This window comes from Panthera leo, chromosome A2 (assembly GCF_018350215.1).
Source record: "Panthera leo isolate Ple1 chromosome A2, P.leo_Ple1_pat1.1, whole genome shotgun sequence".
Taxonomy (NCBI): Eukaryota; Metazoa; Chordata; class Mammalia; order Carnivora; family Felidae; genus Panthera; species Panthera leo.
In genome coordinates, this window is record NC_056680.1 from 26,065,348 (window position 1) to 26,091,468 (window position 26,121).

At 42.0% G+C, this 26,121-nt stretch overlaps 1 protein-coding gene across 8 annotated transcripts in view; it reads left to right on the forward strand.

Moving 5' to 3' along the window:
• Positions 1 to 26,121, forward strand: part of PXK (PX domain containing serine/threonine kinase like) — a 75,519-nt gene that overhangs the window by 8,161 nt on the left and 41,237 nt on the right. For 7 of the 8 annotated variants that reach the window (XM_042929807.1, XM_042929808.1, XM_042929802.1 and 4 more), the window contains exons 2-3: positions 18,686 to 18,736; positions 20,635 to 20,682. Coding sequence is in view for 6 of the 8 variants with exons in the window: in XM_042929808.1 (XP_042785742.1) it covers positions 18,686 to 18,736; positions 20,635 to 20,682 (99 nt within the window). In the remaining 2 variants the exon portion in view is untranslated. Of the gene's footprint in view, positions 1 to 18,685; positions 18,737 to 20,634; positions 20,683 to 26,121 lie in introns of those variants that run through there. The other variant, XM_042929806.1, reaches the window with a different exon arrangement.

A 26,121-nucleotide genomic window follows, 5' to 3' on the forward strand; every position in this document is an offset into this window, starting at 1 on the left:
CTGACCCACCCAGGTGCCCCAATTTTTTTAAAATTTTATTTATTTTGAGGGAGGGGGGTGCAGAGAGAGAAAGAGAGAATGAATCCCAAGCAGGCTCTGTGCTGTAAGCTCAGAGCCCAACGTGGAGCTTGAATCCATGAGCCATGAGATCATGACCTGAGCCAAAACCATGAGTCAGATGCTTAACCGATTGAGCCACTCAGGCAGCCCCCCATTTTCTTTTTTTTTTTAGTAACTGCTTTATATAATTCACATACCATACAATTTACCCACTGAATATACAATTCAATATAAGTATATTCACAGAGTTGTATATCTCCATAATTAATTTTAGAACATTTTCATTACCCCAAAAGGAAGCCCCAAACCGTTCAGCAGTCACCCTGGGAAGTCTTAGTAACATTGCAGGATGCTAAACTGAGGACATATTCTTAGTACAAGGTCTTTACCTCTTTGGGTTTAACTCCTTTCACGATGTTATCAGAGGGACAAATTCTCCATAAATGTGCATATACATGCTTAGATAACCTCCCAGAACCTCACTGAAGCCTGAAGCCTGCTCTTAGGCATTGAATCTTAGGGTAAGAATTCCTAAGCTGCAAACTTGGAGAATTAGCATACATCTAAACATTGCACCTTGCTTTAAGGAACCCTGGGTTTAGAACAATAGATCAATTATGTCCTGCTGGTGTGACAGAAATTGCTCTGGGTTGCACCTTGCCTCGTGCATTTAGTTGTAGGTGCCCAGATGACTTATTGGAGTAGCGCAAGGGAAGGGCAAAGGGCTCTGTGCTGGAAAGCAGGGCGTTTGTGCCCTGGCCAGCTCTCTGTTTATGACATCTAAACAAAGCTGCTTTCTTTTGTGTGGCTCATCAGAAACTGGTCATTTCTCCTCAGTTCAGTTGAGGCTGGTTTAGGGTGGGAAGAGGGAATGAATAGAGTGTTGGTATGGGGTAATCCTGGATCTAAAACATCAGAACCACCTGTAGAGGTGAAAAGGGAAAGCAGCCTCATTCATCAGGTCTTCCTTTGAGCCTGCCCCTCCCCCAGGTGACAGGTGACTGGTGCACTTTAGTCCCGCAGAGGGAAATGGAGCCTGAAGCGGGCCTGCTCACACCAGACCTCTAGTCAGGCCAAGGGTCTGGCAGGCATGACAGTACCCACTGTCCCACCAGAGCACAGGGAATAGCTGGGTGACACCTTGCCATGTTTGAGGCATCCCTGCATGCGACCATGTAGGTCACCACATCTGCTAGCAGCCTTCTGCTTGTTAATTTGTGGTACTTCGTGAGCTCCGGCCCTCCAATGGGCACTGTGGTCAGCACTCGGATGCAGTGGTGAGCAGGCCTTACTTAGGAGCTCCTAGGCCTCTGAGCATCTGTGCGAGGAGTACACACCTGTGCCCCTTCCCACTCCTTAGATGGTAAGGGTCAGACGGCAGCTTGTTCTGCGTCTGTCCATGTCTTTCTCTTTGAGGTTTTTTTTTTTTTTCCTTCCCTCTAAATCCAGCCTTTCGTGTCTATGTATCATTATTTTGATTCTATTTCAAACAAGCACATTCCCTAGCATATAGATAGTAAGCATTCAATAAATATTTGTTGAATAAATGAATTTGTTGTATGATTGCAGTTATCTGGGCTGTAGCTTCCTTCCTCTGAAATGCCCATTCAGCTTTATTGGTCCCCAAAGTGCCAGCATTTTACATACCTGTTATTTCTTACTACTTTGTTTTCTGTTTATATCATCTCCCTCCCACACATGTGGAAGTGTAAGGCAGGAGCAAAGAGACAAAACCTGAACGACCTCGGACAGATTGCTTTATCTCCTCAGCCTGTTTCTTTGTAAAGTGGGGATAGGAAGAGTATGTCAGTGCTGCTGTGAGGATTCACTGAGCTCACACATGGAACATTCCGAGCAGAACTCAGCACTGAAGTATCAGCTGTTTTGATGTAGTGTATTACCTCTGTATTTGCCAGAGCACTAGTAACTTTTTAGGTACCAGTACTTGTTAGGCGCTCAAGTATGTTGAATGGAAAAAGGCGAACTCTTCATTTGAAAGTTTTTCTCACTGTTCACCGGGACTACTTTGCTAACAAATTGCAAGAGAGACCAGTGGCATGTCAAAGAGCAACTCCCCTGCCTCCTTTTTCTTTTTCATTCTGAAGGGACACGTTTTGATAGCCAGGCTGGGGTGGGGGGGATGCTGCATGGGGTCCCCTGAGGGCGGCTGCCTGGCAGCAGAGCTGGCTGCTGATGTTCAGAGCTGGAAGAGGCAAACGGGCAGGCCACGGGGCCTGGCCACTGAACTGGCAGATGTGTTCCCGGAGGCCAGGCCTGAAGGGAAGGGGACCCCGGGCAAATGCCCATTTCAGCTCTTCACTTCCCAGCTTTTGTTCATCACCAGCATTGGCACACACACATTTGACCTTTGGCAGCGGGGTGACAAAATAAAATAGAAAGCCCTCTGCTTTGTTCTTTCCCCTGCCACTTACTCTGCCAAGTGACCATGCCAGCTGACATTTGTGAGGGGGTGGGGGACAGCTGACATCTTCAGAATGCTGCTTCCTGAGAAATGCAGTTATATTCTGTAGAGCCCTGCCAACTTCCTTTCCCCTAAGTGCCACGCACCAGCAGTCAGGCTGTGGGCACATACATCAGGTCTGGGTGCATTTCACTCTCTGAAGCACGCAGTTTCTTTGTTGGAAAGCCACTAAGGTGTTGGGGATGCCAGCAAGCACCCACGAGGAGTCTTCTGCGAGCCGGGCACTGGGTCGTGTATTAAGATAAAAAGATGAATGAAGCACGGAGCTTACTCCTGCTAGAAGGGGACATAAGGTACTGAAAGTGCCAGTGTGCCCGGGAGCAGTGAGGGTGCGGTGTGAGGGTGCGGTGTGAGTGCCTCCATCCACTTGGGTCCCCCTGGGAGTTTGGGCTTCACAGCGTTCCAGAGAATGGCTTCTAAATCTGCACTCCCCAGGCATTTGAACTTGCAGACTCCTTTCACAGTAATCCTGAATTGTAAAAAACAAAAAACAAAAAAACAAACCTCTGGATGTGATTTTGAATTAAAAATATATTTTATTCAGATCGTTACATTATTAAAAATTAACATAATTTTGTGATCTGAATTACACTGTTTTTTTTTTGAAACAGCAGCGGTGAGAATGGTGATAAGGTGAATATAGATTAAGGCACTGATAATGAGCATCTTCAGACAATTTGCAGAATCACCAATTTTATGATGATTCTCACTTCTCATATTTCTCACTAACTTCTCACTTAACTCATATTTTACCATTGGCATTCCTAAAGCCTGCCTTTAGTCATGGTCCATTAATAGGTGTAAATGAAACCAAGTATGACTCAGAGCAAAATCAATTAAAAAGCTATGTAGTGGCCCAAACCATGCTAAACGAAAGAAACCATGAACACACTCATCTCTATGACTGCCCCCATGCTTTCTGCGTGTACACTTGGAAGCTCTTAGTCTGTTCGGGGTTAAAGGGAGAAAATATTTAAATAAATTGTTTTGTTGATGTATTTTTTAAAAAGTGTAACTAGACACAGAAGCCTTTAACACGTAAATCCTTCCAGAGACCCTAGTTGTTCATCCTGTTCTAAACTGTTACTAATCCACCAGAAAGATCTTAGTGTAAAAACTAAAGCAGGGGCACTTGGGTGGCTCAGTCAGTTAAGCGGCAGACTCTTGATTTCAGCTCAGGTCATGATCTCAACTGTTCGTGAGTTCAAGCCCTGCATTGGGCTGCTCCAAGCTCAGATCCTGCTTTGGATTCTCTGTCTCCCTCTCTTGGCCCTTCTCCCGCTCTTGCTCGCTCTCTCTCAAAAAATGAATAAATGTGAAGAAAAAAAAAACACAGAAAACCCGAAAAACCTGAAGCATGACTAGCTGTGTTCTCTGAGGCCAGGTTGTATTTGCAGACTTCAGGAGTTCATTCAGCAGATACTGCTGTAAGTATGGCCCTTGTTGCTGGCACCAGTCTAGGCACTGGGGGTGCAGGTTGAAAGACAGACGGGTTCCCTGCCTTTGTTCATTCCCAAAGGGTCTATTATGGTGGATTCTGGTGTGGGGTAAAAGATGGGAAAGGGAGACTGGCACCCGTTGTGGGGCTCCTTGGAGGTTAGGCTAAGGGGTCCGAACAGCAGTGAAAGACTTGAGCAGGTCTGTAGCATGTGGAAGAGGTATTTTAGGAAGCCTAGTTTGCTGGCAGTCAGTAGGAGTCTATGAGAAGAGTGAAGGAAGGGGAGAGGAGAGTCCAGGGAGGTAATGAAGCAGTGGGGTTAAAAAGGCCACATGAGATCAGTGGCAGGAGGGAGAGAAGGACTGGAGAGAGGGAGGAACACAACAGAGAGGTCTACTAGGTAGAGGCCATGAGGGAAACAAAGGCACCAGAAATGATTAGAGAAATAGTCCACGGTAAGTGAGCAGTAGCTAGTCTTACCAGGAAGATCATGAGTCTGAGTTTGGTTCTAGAAAGTTTGAGTAGTACTGAAAAGGCAGCTGTACTTGCCATGTTAACAACCAGCATTGTTTAAGTACTTACTAGGTGCACAACCCTGTGGTCAGCTCTTTATGTTAACTTATCTCATTTCCTAAGTTGGACCAATGCTGCACCCAGGCAACCACTGTAACATATTCATCACGTATTGCCTTGATGCCTCTTTGCAGTCAGTATCCTTCCTCTGATCCCTGGCAGCTACTGATCTGCTTTTCGTTATTGCCGTTTCACCTTTTCTAGAATGTTATATGTAAATACATATTATAGGGTGTAATGTTTTGTGTCTGGCTTCTTTCACTTAGCATAAAGTTCTGAGATTCTCTCATGATGTTGCATGTTTCTCCTTACTGCTCAGTAGTTGTTATGCATTCATTAGCTGGTTGACATTTGGGTCATTTCTACTTTGGGGCTATTGTGAATAGTGATCTTATGATCATTGGGTACAAGTCTGTGTGGACATATTTTCATTTCTCCTGGGCCAGTATCCAGGAATGGAGTTGCTTAGTCTTACGATAAGTGTATATTTAACTTAATAAGGAATTGCCAAACTCTTCTAGATTCTTATTTGATTCTCATAACAATTCTCTATTATCCCCATTTTTTAGTTGGGAGAAAATGAATGCATAGAGGGTCAGTAACTTCCTCCAGGCCATAGGGCTGGGGGTGGCAGAATGGTTTATAGGCCAGTGGACTTTGAGCCATCCCCAACCTGATCTGTTATTAGGACCTTCAGGGCAGTGGACCTGTTTGATGGCTCCACTAAGCCCAGGCCTAGGTGAGGAGGAGTTAGGGGTCCTCCCTTGAGCCACAGAACCAGACACTGATTTGGATTACCATTTTCTCAGTTCTCCCATCCTGGTTACCGAGGCGTGGAGTTAGTTCATTACATGCGGTGGAGGTTTTAAGGCAGAACTGTCCAATGGAAATGTAATGCAAACCACATGTGTAATTTTAAGTTTTCTAGTAGCCACATTAGAAAAGCAAAAAGGAACAGGTGAAATTAATTTATGTAATCTGTTCCTAACCCAATGTATCCAGAGTAATACTATTTCAATAGATAATCAATATAAAAACTAATAATATGTTTTATGTTTTTTATGTCATACAAAGTTTTTGAAACCTGGTGTGCATTTTACAATTACAACATACCTCAATTTGGACTAGCTACATTTCAGGTCATCAATAGCTACCTATAGCTTGTGGCTACTATATTGAACAGCCCAGATACAGACATTAAAAACAACATCCAGATGTATGGTTACTAATATGGAAAGAGATTCATTTTATGTTAAATGGAGAAAAAAGCAAGTCATATATGTTTCGTATGCTTATATTTTCACAAGTCTCTAATGTTTATATCTGCAAATAGTTTACACTGTCCAGTAGCCATAGGTAGCCACTTAGACTACTTAAATTTAATAAAATTAAATAAAATTAAAAATGCAGTCCCTTAGCCACATGTGCACAGCAGCCACTGTATTGGATGTCACAGACTTAGGTCAGTACTGTCTCCAAACTGCTGAATCAAGTAAGAAAAGCTGAGCTAGAGCATAGAACCTGCTAGCCCTGTGACCAGTAGGGCTTTGTGACCATTGAGGCCCAGAGCCTTCATAGTTTTTAATAGTAAAGCACAGGAAAGAAGTGCAGCTGTTGTTAGAGTTTAGTAGGAGCATAGTGCGGAAACATAAACAGCCCTTGTCAAAGACTCTGTTCCATTTTGGTACAACAGAAATTAACCACCACTCACATTGCTGGGGACTCACTCCATAAACCTGACATCCACATTAGGTATGTTCATATAAAAATGTTCCTCTCTGCTTCTTCAGAACCTGCCTGATGTTCACGGTGGGGCTTATGTAGCATCGGGAAGATAAAATAATTTTTTCATATTTGTACACAGCTTCTGTGCGGTGCCCAGATTACGTTCAGCTCAGATTTACATAGACTGCAGTTTGTGAACGTGCAGGAGGAGGTGGGTTGCTTAGCGCAGAGGTAGTAAAGTCAGGAGACTAGGCCAGGAGGTATTTTGAGAGCTCTGCAGCTATTTCAACTGCTATTACCCAGGCCTGAATTCCCGTACTTAATCTGCCCGTCTTTCCAGGCTTCTTCCTCACTTGAGGGACTGGTTCTGCCTGTTTAGCTGATCTCTATCCATCAAAATGAGGGGTGTATGATGTGTAAGCATCCTGCCTAAGGCCATAGAAGGAGGTAGGAACTGCTGTGTCCCTAGGTCAGACAGGCCTAGGGTGGAGTCCAGTCTCGTGACTTCCTAGCTGAGTGCCCTTGTTTAAGGCATCTGTCCCTCTCAGAGAGGTGAGGTTCTTGTGAAAGAGAGGTAGCTGCAGGTACCTCCAGGCAATCCTGAGAGATGGGATAAGCTGAGGGACAGAAGAATAAGTGTCCCCTAAACATAGCGGTTACTACCTTCAGCTCTGAAGAGATCGATGGTGGCATAGTGTGTATAGTCACCTACGTGGTTATGATTGGAACTAGCATCTCAGGAGAATACGATGATGTTTTCAGGCAAGGTAGAATAAATTTATGTTCAGTCAACCCTCCCTCATCCTTGGTGGTAGTGATCAGTTCTACTCTGTGGAAACCAGTAGGGACTTTCCTGCCTTGATTCCCCGTAGTTTCAAGCTCCTCTCCCACCAAATATTTTACCACTCCCGATTCTAGTGGAATAATTAACTTATTTGACTTTCATCTTCTGTTTTTCCACTCTCTCCAGTACAGTAAAGATGCTGGTGAGGCATGAAATGACTGAAAGTTCCCTTGCCAAAGGAAAAAAAGATGATAGCTTGCATTTATCATTGATAACATACTGTGCCCTTATCCGAGCTCAGACAATTTCAATCCTTACCACTCAGGCTTCTTTATTTGAAAGTAGCATGTTTTAAATTACATGTGTAGCAAACCAAGGAACTTTTAGAAAAATTATTTTTCCTGATTAGGAAAGTAATATATGTGCTCATTGAGGATAACCTGAAAAATATGAAAAAAATAGCTAAGAAAATTTAAACCACACATAATTTCACTCCAGAGACAACTACTGTTAACATTTGTTATAGTTCTGTCTTCCTATCAATGTTATCACAGTTTTCTATCCTTTTTAAATATTTAACATTATAATGTACACCTTGCCCTGTGTAATGAAAATTTATTTTAATATACTCTTTTAAAGGCTTGCATATTCTTCCACTATATAGTTAAGCCATAAATAGCTTATCCATTGTCTTATTGCTAATATCTAGGCTCTTTAAGGGGAAGGCTTTTTACTTAGCCCCTTTAAAAGTGGGCAAATGGGCACCTGGGTGGCTCAGTCAGTTGAGCGTCTGACTTTTGATTTTGGCTCAGGTCATGATCTTAAAGTTTGTGGGATCGAACCCTGTGTCAGGCTCTGCGATGACAGCATGGAACCTGCTTCGGATTCTCTCTCTCCCTCTCTCTCTCTGCCCCTCCCCCACTTTCTCTCTCTGTCTTTCTCTCTCTGTCTCACAAATAAATTAATAAACATTAAAAAAAAAAAAAAAAGGCCTAGAAGGGGTGCCTGGCTGGCTCTGTCAGTGGCTCATGTGACTCTTGATCATGGGATTCTGGGTTCAAGCCCCACATTGGGTATAGAGATTACTTAAAATCTTAAAAATAAATAAATCTAAAAAAATAATAAAAGTGGGCATAGAAGGTGGGACGAGAGAGGCTAGAGTAATGGCATTCATTGTCAGAGATCAGAGACTGATAACATTATTTCCTATGTTCAAAGAGAAGGGTTCCTTTATGCTGTTCCCTTGGTGCCCTTCACAGAGCTTTGGCCATCTCCTGTGCTTACTGAGTTGGGCCATGGTGTAGTCAGCTGCACACACCTTATTATGCTTGCTATTTCTTAGCAGAAAAGAAAACTAAGTTATAAAGCCGGCATCTGCTGGATGCTGTACGTGTGCAACCTCATCTAATATTTACTGCCATCCTGTTGGAAGGGTACGATTTTGTAGATAATAAACTGAGGCCCAGAGATGCAGCAAAGTTAGGTCACAAAACTAGTAAGGGCCAGTTGGGCTTTGAATTGGGTCTCTGTGACTGGGAAGCCAAGCCCTTTCCCCTGGGAGATGGTTGTGGCATGGGGAAAGATGGGGGAGGAGCGCACAGTGTGGCTAGTCATCAGTCGCATCAACCTCGAGAAGGACTCCAGCAGCCTGACTTTGGGGCAGTAGCACATGGAGGCAGGCAGGGAAGGGGCCCCAGAAGGAGGAACACTTCACTCCCAGCAAGTACTCGGGTCGTTACCAGCTTAGGGCGTGAAGGTTGAGGAGGGGGCCTCCCTCGGATACCAGAGCCCACATTAAAATCATTATTTCCAACCAGATCAGAGTTTGCGTGTTTTCTGTCTTTTCTAGCCAGTGAAATATGTGGTGATTCGTTCTCTGAGGTTATGTTCACTGCTTCTGTTTCTACACTTTTAGGGCGTCGGCCCAAGAAATGTGAGGATTACTGAAGGTCATATTTCATTTTTAATTACTACTTAATTGAGCCCTGGATTTTTGAGTTTTTTTCCCCTTTGCTTTGACTTAAGATGGAATTCATGGGTTCCCATTTTAGCAAATTATGTAAATTTGCTTTGGTGCCATTTAAGGGTCATTGTACTATAGAATGGTATAGGAGCTGCTGTTTAAAATGTATCCATTCTGTAGTCATGTCTGAGGCCAAAAGGATTTTTGAGTGCTTCTTTGCAGTGTTTCTCCTTGCTGGAACATCAGCTGTCTTTGAAGTTGGGTGTGGCGAGCAGCTCCCCTGGCTGGGCAGGAGACTGTCCCGCAGAGGAGACCATGGACTTCAAAAGGCCTGGAGAAGGGAGAAGCATATGCTAAATAAGGCGGTGGCTCTCACTGCAGGCATCAAAGCAAGTTTATGATGTGTTCCTTGTCCCTTCTGTGAACACAGAATAGAAACCGGAGAACTTGTTTTGCATAAAGGTAAAGCGCACAGTTCTACGATTCAGTTAGATTTATTTATTTATTTATTTATTTATTTATTTACTTACTTACTTACTTAGAGAGTGTGCGCTCACACGCGCAAGTTGGGGAGGGGCAGAGAGAGAGAGAGTCCCAGGTAGGCTGTGCACTCTCAGCGCAGAGCCCAACATGGGGCTCCATCTCACAAACTGAGATCGTGACTTGAGCTGAAATCAAGAGTCGGATGTCTGACTGACCCACCCTGGTGCCCCGATTCAGTTAGATTTTAAATGAAGTTTATTTCACTTGGTTGAAAAGGAGATACAGTTGGCTTCACTCACCTGCACAAATTTAGGTTAAGATAGTGGAGATTCATCAAATGCCTTTAAAAACCCTAATGCTTTCATTTGTTTTGGGGCAGGTTTTGCACATTATATAATAAAACAAAGGTACATTTCAGCACTGGAAATCTACAAATGAAACAATAAATAATACTTAGCAGAGTAAGGAGTAATCATTAATTCTAAGTGAAATATTAAGAATTGTAAGCAGCCAGGCAGGTAGCTGGTGAGCTGAGCAGAAGTCCTGCAACTGAGAATTTCCCCAGAAACCTCGCTGTCCCTTCAGGGTGATGTTGCCCTCTGCCCATGAGCTGCAGCTGTTGTGCTGTGTGATACCATGGGGTTGAATATTGAGTCCACTGAAGGGATAATAAATCAGGGCTTGGGAGATCCACAGAGACTTTCTTTTTTAAAAATATTTTTCTTTTTTATTATTTAAGGATAGTTGACATACAATGGTATATTAGTTGCAAGGGTACAACATAGTGATCCAACTTGTCTATATGTTACTTAGTGCTTATCATGGAAAGCATAGTCATCATACGATGTTATTATACTGTTATTGACTATAGTCCCTATACTGTACTTTTCATCTTTGTGACTTATAACTGGAAGTTTGTATGTCTTAATCCCCTTCACCTATTTGCCCATACCCGCAGCCACATGGAGATTTTCTTGAGCATGCTCTTTGACTTTTCCTCGATGTACATGCACGTGAAAAAGAGCAACATGCTTCTTCCTTCCCAAAGGAGCAATCAGTTAACAAATGCCCACCAACTGGTATTTGCTGCACTTCTTATTGGCCTGACCTTGTGGTGGGTGCTGTTTGCAATACAAAGAAATGTGTGATCCTAGCCCTTGAAGAATTTAATTCAGTTGGAGAGATCCTCCCCCCCACCCCCACCTACCCGCCTTCCCCAGACACAGGTAGATATAGGACAAAAATAGCAGTAATGTGATTAAACAGCCAGCCTTCCCAGGTGTTGACCTGAGAAGAGGGGAGTAGATAAGGAGTGTTTAGGGTACCCAGAGTCTGACTGAGTAGAGGAAGGTTTGAGTAGATGGAACAGGTTAGGACACTGTGGTTAGGTGATAGAACATGGAAGCTAGGCTAAGAAGTTGGGTTTTATTCTGTGGCCAGTGGAGCTTGAAAGGTTCCCGAGCAGGGAAAGGACAGTGTTGGATGTTTAGCGAGCTCACATGTGCTCAGCATTCTTTGCGGGCCTTCCTTTGAAGGGAAAGTGCCAGGAGGAAGCGGATTTGGGGATGAATACAGAGGAGTGATATGGCTAGTGGGTAGTGGAGACCTGACCTCCTATCCCAGATCTATAACTTTCTAGTCAAGGCATTTATCCCTTCAGAGACTCATTGCCCCCAGCTGCAAAGTGAGGGTAATGGTTCTTCCTTACTTGCTTCAAAGGGCCATCGCCAGATGGTTCGATGGTTCTACCACTACAGGGCCCAGTGTGGGGACCCCCGCAGGGCTCAAGTTAGGTACATACTGTACCCTTGAAGAGGCGAGGAGGGTGGGGATAGAGGAGGCTGTGAGGTTTGGTGGGTGCTTGGTTCATTAGTTTCCTTCCTCTCTTGAGAGGGTTTTTATTTTTGCAGTGTGAAGCTGCTTCCTATTTAAGAAGTTTTAGAACCATGGTTCTCACCCCTGGCTGCACATTACAATCACCCGGGAACTTTTAGGCCCTACTAATGCCTGTGCTTCCTCTCAGAGAAGCTAAATTAGAGTCTCTGGGAGGTAGGGCTGAACCATGGGTATGGTTTTTTGTTTGTTTGTTTAAGTTCTCTAGGTGATTTGGGGTGCCTGGGTATCTTGGTTGAGTGTCCAACTCTTGATTGCAGCTCAGGTCATGATCCCAAGGAGCCTGCTTGAGATTTTCTCTCTTTCTCTCTCTCTTTCCCTCCCTCCCTCTTTTCCTCCCTCCCTCTTTTCCTCCCTCCCTCTCTCCCTCTCCCCTAATGCTGTGCTCTCTCTCTCTAAAAAAAAAAAAAAAAATGTGTAAGTTCTCCAGGTGATTTTAGAATGCAGTAAGCAGGGTTGGGACCCTCTGTTTTAGATATAGTGATGTGGGGACACTGACATGTAAAATACCTCCAAACAGCTGCCTTTGTCTCTCTGTACTTTGAGTCTCTGAGTAAACCTGTTTATCTATGCCAAAAGGGAAAGGAGAAGAATTAACTGGGTTAATCTGGTTTGAAGGTTTGCTGAAGTTTTGGTTTTAGCTCCTTTAACACATTTTTTTTTTTTTTTCAAAATGAACTGTGTTTATAGTCTCAGTAAGGTCATTTGGGGCCAGACAGATTCAAAATAAGTTTTCCTCCTCAGTGTTTCCTAAAATGTCATCCAGCCAAGGCATCTTTGGATATCAGCTATTGTGCAGGGAAATCTTCAATACTTTTTTGGGAACTCAGAAAACAAAATGCCAGTGGGGATGCTTGCTTGGAAAATGGCCTATGTAGGAAGCGTTAATCAACAGTTGTGGAACCAACAGCCCCAACCCTGCCCCTGCCCCCCTCAGGATAGGAGTCAACAGATCGACATTACTAGAAATGAACCACCTGAGTTCCACAAATTAGTGAGGACCCCCATCTTTCAGGGCTACAGGAAAAACTCAGCCCCCCCCCGCCAGGTCATTGAGCACTGCTGGCCGTGCCTGGCAGGTTGGAAGGTCTTGGGAATCAGGTATTTGGGTCACACTCCCAGTCAGCTGCTTCCTAGTTGTGCGACCTTGGACAGCTCACTTAATTTGCTGAGCTGGACTGAGATCTCCCCTCTAGGCAGCTGTGAGGATGGAATGAGAAGTATGGAATAAGGGGCTTAGCAAGGTTCCTAGAACCAGATCGGTCCTCATTTTGTTACATCTCTCTTCTCTAACCTCAACTAAGTCAGAAATTACGTGGTCCTGATGCCTTTCCAGTTTGAAGAACTTCACACCAGACCACACTGACCAGCGCAATGCTCACACGCCAGGGCTTGACAAGGTAGCCACCCTGCCCCGCCAAGATAAAGGGTGTGGTATTGTGAGGAGGGGCAAGAAGAGGGCCCTTTGGGGGAAGTGGCAGCAGATGGCAGGGTTTGGTGGCAGGCCGAGATCTGTGTGACTCAGGGCCGCACCCCGCAGCTCCTAGCTCTCCCTTTGTTGCCTGATGGGCCTTGGCGGTTTATTGTCTCTTTTATACATGCTGCAGTTTCCGTTCCACATTGGAGACGGTGGTAAAGATGGGAATGATTCACTGGAAGATTCTGGGCTGCTGACTCCAGCTCGGGAGGAGGAGGCCTGACTTCAAATGTTGGGTTTCTATTAGTCTCCAGGGCACTCTCCTCTCTGCTTTAATAAGAGCTACAGCTTGGTTGCAAGCAGTGGACAGCTGTGCTGTGTTCAGTTTACAAATTGGAGATTTGAGGTGAAAGTACTTCCTTTTGGTCAAGTGGATGGTGGTATCAGGCAAGCTAAAAAAATTCAAATGTTTTGTAGTTAGGGACCACCTTGTTTCACTGAAGTGGAATAAAAATATTTCTGAGCAGAGGCACCTGGCTGGCTCAGTCAGTAGAGCAACTCTTGATCTTGGGGTTGTGAGATCGAGCCCCAGACGGGGGGTACAATTTACTTTAAAAAAATATGGATATATATATATACATATACACACACACACATATATATATACGTATATATATATACATATATATATGTATACATATATATACATACATATATATGTATACATATATATACATACATATATACATATATATATACATATATACACATATATATATTCTGAGCAAAATCACCTTATATTGCCCACTGTCTTTCTTTAAAAAAAATTTTTTTTTTAACGTTTTATTTATTTTTGAGACAGGGAGAGACAGAGCATGAACAGGGGAGGGTCAGAGAGAGGGAGACACAGAATCTGAAACAGGCTCCGGGCTCTGAGCTGTCAGCACAGAGCCCGACGTGGGGCTCGAACCCATGGACCGCGAGATCATGACCTGAGCCAAAGTCGGCTACTTAACCGACTGAGCCATCCAGGTACCCCACCCACTGTCTTTCTGTATCTATTACCACATGGCAGGTGGGACCTGGGGGCTACAGTGGAACCTGAATGTGCCTTAATGTGTTTTTACACAATGGGTGTGCTTTGAGGCTGCCAGCAACTAAGCAAACTCTAGGTGGACATGTGTGTATTACAAATGGTGTTGTATGTGAAGTACCAGCGGGCCAGGGGCTATGGCCAAGGGCAGATGATGGCAGAAGTAACCCTAGCACCATCCTCCATCCCAGGCCTTCAGGGACTGGCATTACTGGTTTATCAATACACCTGAATCCAGGCTTCTCAATCTTGGCACTATTGACATTTGGGGCCAGGTAGTCCTTGGGTGGGAGTGGGTGTGGGGGTGGGAGTAGGCTGTCCTGTACGTTGTAGGTGTTTAGTAGCATCTCTGACCTCTATCTACTAGATGCTAGTAGCACTCCCCCATCCCCTGCGACAACTAAAGATGTCCCTAGACATTGCTAAATGTCATTTGAGTCAGAAGAATCACCTTCTTTGGAGATCACGGACCTAAATATAAAGAATGTCTTGGCAGGAACATTAATGAGGATATCATTTTGGCTACCACAGTCTGACACCATGACCCAGGCATTATCTTTTAGTTACTGCTTCCCTTCTGCCAAATGCTTTTCCAATCATTATTATGTGCCATTTTGTAAACAAGTTTTTTTTAAAGACAATATAGTAATCTTAATCACAATAATAGACAAATTTATAGAGTATCAGTAAAGAGGCTTCAGGAATACCTTAGCGAGGATACTATTAGCCTGAGCTCACATTCTCTTTCTCAAAAATAAATAAATAAACTTAAGAAAAAAAAAAAAAAGGCACATGGAAGACTAGAACACATAATTGTTACTGTCAATTTGAGGGAGAGGGAAGAGGAATAAAGGGCAGGGAACATATATAAAGGAGTACAATAGGAAGATGTTTGCCAGTTGAATGGTATATAACCTATTCTGGCACAAATATATGTTCAGGAAATTCTGAATTTTATTTGTTCTATTCTATTCTATTCTATTCTATTCTATTCTATTCTATTCTATTCTATTCTACTCTACTTTTTAAGTAACTCTACCCTCAGTGTAGGTCTCAAGCTCCTGACCCCAAAATCAAGTATTTTGAGGCACGTATTTAGAGACAAGATACACTTGTCACATATTTAGAGACAAGTTTAAAAAAAAATCTAAATTGTGTTTCTTCAGAAGGAAGGAATGGAGGGGCGCGAGGCTGGCTTGGTTGTTGGAGCATGTGACCCTCCAACACATGTTGGAGCATGTGATCTTGGGTTTGTGAGTTTGATCTATCTCCATGTTGGGTGTGGAGATTGCTGACAAACGGGATCTTAGAAGAAGAAGAAAGCAAGAAATGGGGTCAAACTGTACATTTCTTTTTTTTTTTTTTAACATTTATTTATTATTTTTTTAATGTTCATTTATTTTTGAGATAGAGAGCACAAGCTGGGGAGGGGCAGAGAGAGAGAGGGTGACAAAGGATCTGAAGCTGGCTATGTGCTGTCAGCAGAGAGCCCAATGGGGGGCTCGAACTCATAAACTGAGATCATGAGCTGAGCTGAAGTCAGACACTTAACCAGCTGAGCCATCCAGACACCCCAGAACTGTATGTTCCTTGTTCAGACTTACACCCCAGCATGGAAGAAGCACAGGCACTGGAACACTGTGGGTGCTTAGTTGATGTTTGCAACTGGCAGCAACATCTTTGTAAAGCGCAGGTCTGAACCTCAAACTCAAAGAATATAAAGCAAGACATCGGTGTTTACTTAGCACCTACCAAGTGCCCAACATTGAACTGGAATTTTTAAAATTACTATTATTCCTCTGGTAAATCATAGTGAAATAATAAATGTTAGAAGTATTTTTGAGAATTAACATTTTCCCTCAATTTTAGACCTGAAAAGAGCTTGCCTATGATGTAGTTGTTTGGAAGTATTCAGTTATATGTGCTAATTTCAGCTTTACTCTAAGAATGTTAAAAGCTCAGAAAATTTGCCAGTAAGACAATTCTGGAAAAAATGAAAATTTCCAAGCTAAAGGATTGATCCCCAAAATGTAAGAATGTCATATGGTTTCAGCATTTTCTCTTTATGTATTCAGAAATAATTGCATTAGCATGTTGCTTAAGAGATTTGTCACACCACACAAATAACTCTTAAAACATTTATTTTATATCCCCACATGAAACCAGCTAAACATAGATTCCAGATACACAGTTGATTCACTCATAATTGAGTGGATATTGTTGAATTACCATCTTTTATATATTCCTGAGAAGACAGGAATTTCTGCTATGTGAACTTCATCAACCTTTGCTAAATAAACAGAATGGAAATGAATGATAGTGTAATATGATCTGTCTTAAAATCCACTTACCAGGTTAACAATGCTTACTTGGCTTTGTTTTCTAAATAACCTATTTAAATGAAAATTAATTTGGTAGAAAGGATTTACCGAATACTGTGTTGATAAGCATTTGTTGAGTAGTGACTACAAGTAAATCATACCATCCAAGGATATTAAAATGATTCTGAATACTTGAGGAAAAAATGTTAACATTCTTTATATGATTTAATCTATACCTTCATCATGATTCCCTGTGTATATAAGCAGAAGGCTGGACTAGGTCTGTGTTTCCTGCTTACTTATTAGTAAGAATTACTGGGGAGGCTGTAAAAACATCTAATTCCTAGGTTTCTAGCCTAGAGATTCTGATTTAGTATGTCTGATGCAAAGCCTGGGAATGTGTATTTTTAATACCCTCTCTTCTCCCTGCTCCGGAGCAGGGAGATAGATGTTAATAACCAGGCCGGTCTGGGGGGTCACTGGACCTGGAATGCCATCACTGCATCTCTATTCCACCTTTCACCTGTTTTCTTAATCATGGCCTTCTCTAGCTGATGAAGCATATAAAATGGAAACTCTGAACACTGAAACTCATGGATCTTAGTCTTCTTTTTTCTTTTTTTAAATTTATTTTGAGAGAGAAAGAGCACACATGGGAGGGGCAGAGAGAGATGGAGAGAGAGAATCCTAGCAGGCTCCACTCTAACATGGCTCCAGTGTGGGGCAGGAACCTATGAACTTTGAGATCATGACTTGAGCCCTGAGCTGAAATCAAGAGTCAGATGCTTAACCAACTGAGCCACCCAGGTGCCCCTGGATCTTAGTCTTCCGATTGCTACCACAGCTAGTTTTGAATGCCTAAGGTTAAACTTTTTATTTTAGATAATTGTGGATTTACAAGCAGTTGTAAGAAATAATGCAGAGAGATCCCATGTATCCATTACCCAATTTGTTTCAATGGTAATGTGTTATAAAACTGTAGTACAGTATGGCAATCAGTACATTAACATTGATACAGTCAAGATATCGATTTAAATATCTCTCATATCTTAGTGTGTTCAGGCTACTATAACAAAACACTATGAACTGTGCGGCTTATACACTACAGAAATTTATTTCTCACAGTTCTGGATGTTGGAAGTCTGATATCAGCGTGGTTGCCTTCTGGTGAGGGTCCTCTTCCTGGTTCGTAGCTGACACCTTCTCAAAGTATCCTCATGATGGAAGGAGCAAAGAATCCTTCTGGAGCCTCCTTGATATGGCACTAATCCCATTCATGAGGGCATCACTCTCACAACCTAAGAACTTTCCTCAGGTCCTGTCTCTTAATACCATCATTTTGGGGGGACACAATCATTCAAACCATAGCACCTCACTTTCTATAGCCACACCTGCTTCCCTCCTCCACACACCCTACTACCCCAGCCTTAACTCTTAGCAGCCACTAATCTGTTCCCCATTTCTATAATTTTGTCATTTCATGAATGTTATATAAATGGAGTCATGTAGTTTATAATCTTTGGGGATTGGCTTTTTCACTCAGCATAACTCTGGCAGTTCATCCAAGTTGTATGAACCACACCTTTTTGTTTCTAAGTGGTTTTCCATGATATAGATGTAACAAAGTTTAACCATTCCCGCTTAAGGACATTTGACTTTTTTTTTCTAATTTTGGACTGTTACTAATAAAGCTGCTCTGACCCTTCGTGTACAATCTTTGTATGAACACAAATGTTCATTTCTCTCAGATAAATGCCCTGGAGTACAATTGCTTGGTCATATGATATTTGCACGTTTAATCTTTCAAGAAACTGCTAAACTGTGTTCCAGAGTGACTGTGCCATTTTACATTCCCACTGGCAATGCATGTGTGGTCCACTTTCTCTGGATCCTAGTCAGCATTTGGTATTATTTTTTGTGTGTTTGAGTCATTTTGGTTGGTGTATGGTAATATCTCATTCTGGTCTTAATATGCATCTACTTGGTGACTAGTGATATTGAATATCTTTTCATGTACTTATTTGCCATCTATATATCCTCTTGAAAAGAATGTGTATTCTGCTGTTGTTGGATGGAGTGTCCAACAATGCTAATTAAATCTGCTGGTTTGATGTATTGTTGTGGTGTTGTTGAGTTCTATATTGTTCCTGGTTTTCTAATTGTTCTATCAATTGCTGAGAGAGGGGTATTGAAGTTTCCAACTATAATCATGGATTTGTCTATTTCTTCTTTCAGTTCCATCAGTTTGTACTAATTCTGGCGTTGGGTACATACACATTTAAGATTTCTATGTCTTGCTGGTGGATAACTGTTTTATCTTGATGTAATATCCTTCTCTGTCTCTAGTAATTTTCTTTGTTCTGAAGTGTACTTTATCTGATATTTCCACTTATATTTTTGATCCTCTGATTTGGGTATTTTATAACTGAGGCTCTTTCCCCCCTCTTTTTTAGGAATATATCATTCGGGTGCAAAGAGGAATTTCTGTAGAAAACAGCTGGCAGGTAAGCTTTTTTTTTTTTTTTGTCTTTAGAAAAATGTTTATATGTTTAAAAGTCTGACTCGGGGCATCTAAAAATCTGGAAAAACCAAAACATGGTTAAGTATGAATCCTGTTCTTTTAGATATAAACCTTCAGCTTTAAGATAGGTATTATAATATAAAAGGCTTTTCTGTTTCCAGTTGTTTGGTTTAATTTGTGTATGATGTTACCACAGAGAGTATCTATGAATTTGTTCCCCAGTTTGGCCCAGAGTAGGATAGATAGATAGTAGGCAGATTCCTGGTTTTGTTCTTAGTAATTCACACCTCCTCCCCTGCAGCCATGGTGTGGGTGGGGAAGGTTAGAGTTAAGTCCATCAGGTAGAAAGGCTAGATAGCACCTTGGATATTGTACAGCTTGGACACTGCATTTCATGGACTCCCAAGTCCGCTCATGGGCAAATGCTAGTGCCAGTTCCCTCACTGTGTGTAGGTGAGGGTTACCTTACAGCCCCAGGGTCTGCTCTCCTCAGGGGTGGCCTCAGAAAGAAAAGAAAAAACTTCCTACCTAGATCCGGGTGTCCTTTCTATGTCAGTTGACTTTCAGAGGGTGGCTGACTTCTGTATAGGGGCCATTTCTGTGCAGCCTAGTAGGTAATTATAATGACCCTCCTCCTCTCTCATCTACAAAAAAAATCTTACCTTGTGAGTCAGGCTTGAACTTTCTCTCACCCTAAGCAGTCTTGGACCACAGTGGCCCACACTTGATCTTTCCCCTTTGCCTGAAATTTCAAATGCTTTTTGTTTCAATAATTACACTATTTAACATCTAGTGAGCATTTCTTCTAGGCACTGGTTCAAGCACATTGATTCACCTAACCTTTAAAAACAGTTCTATACGATTGTATTACCCCATTTTACATTCAAGAGGTAAGTAACTAGTCCAAGGTCACACTCTGATCAGTGACAGAACAGGGTTGGGATTTGCATATTCTCTGTGATTAACCACTGTGCTACCTTTTGCTCCTTTGTATTTATCAGGGATGGCCTTGTATTTAACTCTCTGATGTATATTCAACAAGCAGGGCAACAGCATTGTCCTACCAGAAGAATGAATCCTTGAGGCAGTTTTCTAGATGCAATGCATTAGAATCCTTGGGATACTTAACAAAAATGTAGACTCTTGGGCCCCACCCTGGACCTACTGCAAGAGATTCTCTGAGGGTGGAGTCCTAGATGATCAGCAGGTAATTCTGCTCACTAATATTTGAGAATCATCAATAAAAGTTGAAGTCAAACCATTCAAAAGCAAAATAATTTCCTTGCCCAGAGCCTGAAGAACTAGTGGAATTTGATTCTGGCCCAATCAATGGCATCAAGCAGAACTAAGAAAGAATGTATAGACAATGGAAGGTGGACGTCTGCTGGGAGGGAAATGCGGAGAATCTGGGAGAGGTATGGCCTCTCTGCCTGCAGATGCAGTCCTGTCTCTAGAATGGTGGGATCTTAACTGGGGGAAGTTTTATCCAGGGCAAGGATGAAATGGCCTCAAAGCTATCCATTTCCTTTTACTTTGATTTCATGTTCAGTAAAACTTTTTTTGGGTAAATCATTAATTCATCTTTCCAGATGCCTGGTTAATGAGAAGGATATTGAAAGGACTATTCACTCTGAAAACAAAATCATTCTCTCTTACCTGTTGGCATCTTGTGTGTTTGGCTGGCATTAACCAGTTTTGTATGACCCGGCCAACTCTGGGTCTGTTTTCTGGGCCTGTCTAGTTAAGCAAGTTAAGTACCAGGTATGAGCCCTCCTACGCTTAGTGCAAATGCCTGAGCTCTAGAATGTCAGTAAATATTAAATAAGGAAATGAAAAGAGATGGTCTTTGCCAAATGAAAACACCACTGTCTTGTCTTACAGATTGTGAGGAGATACAGTGACTTTGATTTGCTGAACAACAGCTTGCAGGTAAATATTTGAAAACACTAATGACACACGTTCATTGCTTGGGCTGTCTTAGAAATTAGTTGGAAATGACAATATCAGGAACAAGAAATCAGCAAATTTCCCTGGCAGAGGAGATAGACTTATACTTTAAACAGATGATGTGTGGCTCTAAAAATAAACTTTGGTAACATGTGATTTATGATAGTCACCTTGCAAGTGAGTACCTTTATGCAAGACTGCATCCTTACCACAGCCATGGATGCTGTGTATCATCTCCTTTGCACAGATTGGGAATGACTAACTAAATTGCTGGACTTGTTCACTTAGAGCTGGGACTGTCTCAGACTCTCTCCACTGAACTAGGCTGCATAGTCAGTTGCAGATCAATACTCAGCAGTAAATAGAGACTCAGTCTTTTTCAATGTAATTTTTTCTCTCTCTTTTTTTTAAATGTTTATTTTGAGAGATAAAGAGCATGAGCAGGGTAGGTGCAGAGAGAGAGAGAGAGAGAGAGAGAGAAAATCCCAAGCAGGCTCTGTGCTGTCAGAGCAGAGCTGAACTTGGGACCCCATCCCATGAACTACGAGATCATGACCTGAGCTGAAACCAAGAGTCACATGCTTAACCAACTGACTGAGCCACCCAGGTTCCCCGTAACTTTTTTCTCTTAAATACATATTTCTAAATCCCTCTGGTTTAAATGTTCCCACTTTGGTGGCCATAATGGACAGAGAAATGAGCTGCAGAGCCTTTTTCTGGAAACAGATGTGCTTGAAGGGTCCTAGAGGGGCTTAAGCACCGTAGTGAGTAGTGGCAATAGCACTCGTGTCTCCATTCAGCAGATTGGTCTTCAAGTGCCGTGGGTTACTGCAGACCATTGGGCTTGTGTCATATCTCAGATTTGATTGGTAATATAAATCTGAGCCAGAGCACGTGGCTTGTGACCAGCTCAGCTGGGAGGTGAAGCACTACTCCCTTCATTGGTGAACGAGCCATCACATATTATTCTGAGTGACCTCTGATCCTGCCCACAAAAGTCAGTCAGACTGCAGGCTGGCAGGGAGCAAAATGCTTCCTTTCCTTCAAAAGGAAAGTAGCAAATGTAGTATCCAAACTTTACCATTATTTACAGCCCTGCTGAAAACATGAATGCTTAACTTTCTCTCTGGTAGAATTGGCCTGAGTTGTCTACAGACCTTTATGTAATTGGCAGATGGTTATGCATTTGCCAAATGTTGTCTTTTTAAATTTTAATTATAGTATGACCAATTTAAATCTCCAGATAAAATATTGGAAGAGATCAGATTCTACTCATTGATGGGTTTAATTGGTTTATGGATTTTTATAGCATAGCCTTTCCACTTAGACAAAAGTTGGGTCTGTGGTGGCACTGTAGATGAGGCACCGAAATGCAGTGTATTCCAACAGTGGATTTTCTCCACAAGTCTCTCTAGACATTTCCATGCAACATTTCCACCCTGGCATGAGCTTCTGGGAGCCAACTTTGGGCCTACTGTGTGTTTTCACCACAATGCACAAGTGAACCTTTGCCCAGTGATCTTCGTACAGTGTCATTCAGCCAGGAGTAAGTCTTATGGGAGGAAGGTTTCTGAACTTGAAATTGCCTAGGCCCAGCCCCCAAAAATGGGGATGGGAGGAAAGGGTTTTATCACATATTTGTTCTTGCTTAGGGGATGTAAGGTTGAATCTCTATGACTATTCAATGATGGCCTTTTTAATATAATAGAATTTTATTTTTGCTTCAGTGTAATTTTCCCTTTTAAAATAGGCACTTTCAGTGTGCATTTTATTTCAAATGCAAATATCCACATGTATTGATGTTGGCTTATGCTGGGCAGGATATGGCCAGACATCATTTCAGTGGGAGGTTTTTCTAGATCCAAGTAAACAAACAGAAGAAAGTACACACAGCTTTTTGGCAAGAAAATAATTTCAAAACAACCTTCATAAAACAGACCAAAAAGACTCTCAAAACCACAGAATAAAACTGTGACTGTGATTTTTAGTGTCTGATTACCCTTCTGACGGATAAATGAGTTCCTGCTGAAGAAAGAGAAATATAATACACATATGTGGAGTTGTCTGACTCCAATAGGAAAAATGCCAAAATGAAAAAAAAAACAGGATGTAAAATTATACATGCAATATAATATAATTACATGAAATGTTTAGAAAAAAAAGATTGGAGGGAAATATGCCAAACTATTAACAATGGTGATCCCCAGGTGGCAGGATTATGGCTTATGTTTTTTTTCTGGCTCTTTATACTGTTTTGTACTTTCCAAGTTCTTTATAAACAAGCTCATATAAGCTATATAAGCAAAACATTTAAAAAAAGCTTCATTTCCCCAACTTTTTATAGTGAGCATATTTTGTAGTAATAGTGAAGAAGAATCACTACCTTATTTTTTTTTAATGTTTATTTATTTTTGAAAGAGAGAGAGAGGGAGGTGCCTGGGTGGCTCAGTCGGTTAAACATCTAACTTCAGCTCAGGTCATGATCTCACAGTTGGTGGGTTCAAGCCCCACATCAGGTTCTGCGCTGACAGCTCTGAGCCTGGAGCCTGTTTCAGATTCTGTGTCTCCCTCTCTCTTTGCCCCTCCTCCACTCGTGCTCTCTGTCTCAAAAATAAATAAACATTAAAAATTTTTTTTTTTAAAAAAGAGCACACAAGTGCACAGGGGAGGGGCAGAGAGAGAGAGGGAGAGAGAGAATCCCAGGCAGGCTCTGCACTGTCAGCACAGAGCCCAACACGGGGCCACAACTCATGAACTGTGAGATCATGACCTGAGTCGAAATCAAGAGCTGGATGCTTAACTGACTGAGCTACTCAGGTGCCCCTCACTAGCTTCTTTTAAAGGCAACATCAAATTAGTAACCATCTAGGGAAACCACACACAACAACATAAAGGAAAGGAGCAGGAATTGAAATGATGGGAACTGAGCCCAGATTGGGAAGGAGTCCAGACTCTGCCCCTTATGGCAGGGAGACCTTGGGTCAGTTATTTCCCCTCTCCATCCTCACTGTCCCCATTTGAAACAAGGGGTTGAACCAGATGACTTCTCAGGTCTGTGGTAGCATAAATGTTTTGTGATTTGAATTTTACTTCCCACTGCTGACATAGGAGAGGGAGAGACTCTACTGTGTTCCCCGGTGGAGGGGGTTAGGGGGGAGTGTTGGGACAAGTTAAGAGTCTGTCAAGAGCTCAGAACTCCCTAGAACACTCACTGGAATATGATTGAAGGCAATTTGCAGACCACTGAGATCTGATATTGAAAGTGAAAAATTGACAGATTCAAAGTTTGAAGGTCACTCCTCCAGACAAAAGCTAGTTTTGTTAAAATTGCCACATAGTTTGTCATATAATTTGGAGGTTTCTACTTATGGGCCAGATTATGGGCTCTAGACTTCACTTTGGTGATCATTCCCCCTTTGCCTTGTCACTCTGCAGGTGTTATGGATGGAACTTTGGGGACTTCTCCACTGGCTTTCTTTCCTTCTTTTTATTCTAAATTTATTTATTTATTTTGAAAGAGATAGAGCACAAGCAGGGGAGGGACACAGAGAGAGAGAGAGGATCCCAAGCAGACTCCGTGCTGCTAGCACAGAGCCCAACAGAGGGCCCGAACCCACAAACTATGAGATCATGACCTGAGCCGAAATCAAGAGTTGGATGCTCAACTGACTGAGCCACCCAGGCACCCCTCTACTGGCTTTCTTGTTCTCTTCCCCATATACAAGAAACTCAAGAATGAAATGCATAGGGCACGTTAAAGAGGAAAGCTATCGAAAATGGGATGGTGAGGTGTCATGGCTTGAAGCTATCAATGTTGGAGGCGTGTAGGAAATCACTAGATTAGTGACTCAGTTGCTCTCTGTGCTAGTATTCTCTTTCCCTCCCTTTTTAATTTTTACATTTTAGAGAGAGAGAGCATATGCAGGCAGAGGGGCTGAGGGGGGGTGGAAAGAGGGAGAATCCTAAGGAGGCTCTGTGCCCAGCACGGAGCCCGATGCAGGGCTCAATCCCATGACCCTGGGATTATGACCTGAGCTGAAATCAAGAGTCAGATGCTCAACCAACTGAGCTACCTAGGCACCTCTCTTTCCCTCCCTTCTAATGAGTCATTGGACTTCTAAATTTTATATTCTGTAATTGTCAAGCATTTTAGAAATCCTGGGAGAAAGCTGAAAGACAAAGTAAGTGTCTCTTGAATGCTAATCTTTTTTGAAAGGCAAGATTTTAAAATAACACACACATTGCATACTTCTAATGCTTGTAGAAATAGTTATTGTGAGATGTTAAGGAAGAGTAGGAAAAAACCTCTAGTCTATCCAACAGACTGGCATAGCAGGGATACTGTAATTCCAACTGTTGGCAAAGAACACTTTGTTTCACCTGATGATTTGGAAGGGCTGATAGGATGTCTGGGGCAGATCAATACATTTTCTTTCCTAAAATGAAATTAAGCTTGAACAAATAGATTGGTGGAAGCTTGAAGGCCAAAAAGTTCAAAACAAATACTTTATCAAACTCATTTTCAAAACAAATACTTTATCAAACTCAAACAATAGCCCTGTTGGTGTTTGAATCTGATGATGTCAGATGTGACTCTTTCTGTCATGAGTCATGTGGGATTCAGCTGGATAGATGTTGGGCAGGTAGTGCAAGGGAAGGGGCAGATATTGGTTTATGGTAATTTTTAAGAACCCTTGCTGTATATATGGTCAGCTTTATAAGCAAGAGTTTTTCTTTTTTTTTTAATTGAAAAAAAAAATAGTAAATGAGAAATGTAAACATTTCATAGTATAGAAAACATTGATTGACCAACCCAATCTGAGTTAGCTGTTCTCAAGGTGGTAGTGGCAGTCCTTTTAGACATTTTTTTGGTGCATGCATAATCCATATCCCTGGACTTACACATGCACACACACACACGCACGCACACATACACACGCTGTTGAGATTATATTCTGCAACTTAATAAAAGTTTTTAAAAGAAAAAGTTATGTTTTTAGTAGTACCTTTGATTATATTACTCAATGCTCTAGAACAAAAATAATAATAACAGTAATAATAAGGTGGTTCACTTGGATGTGTACTAGCTGAGTGATGTGCTTTCTTCTTAAGTATGCTTTAATAAAGAAACTGCTATTAGGTAAAGCTGAATTGTATGAATGAGGAAAATAACCTGAAATTTATGTGTCTTAGCTGGCAGCTAATTATGCCATGATAGAAAATTCATTCTAAGTATGCTCTGACACATTTTCATAATTATGTTGGAGAAATAGGCAATTTATGATTGTCAGCCAACCTTTTCATCTTGTCCAATATCAAGTTCAAGGTCTTCGGTGTTGTTTGAAAAATACACAGGCTAAGTTAGGTTTGCCCACATGGGTGGTTTACATTGCATCCTTGTCTGAATTCAAGATGCTCTTC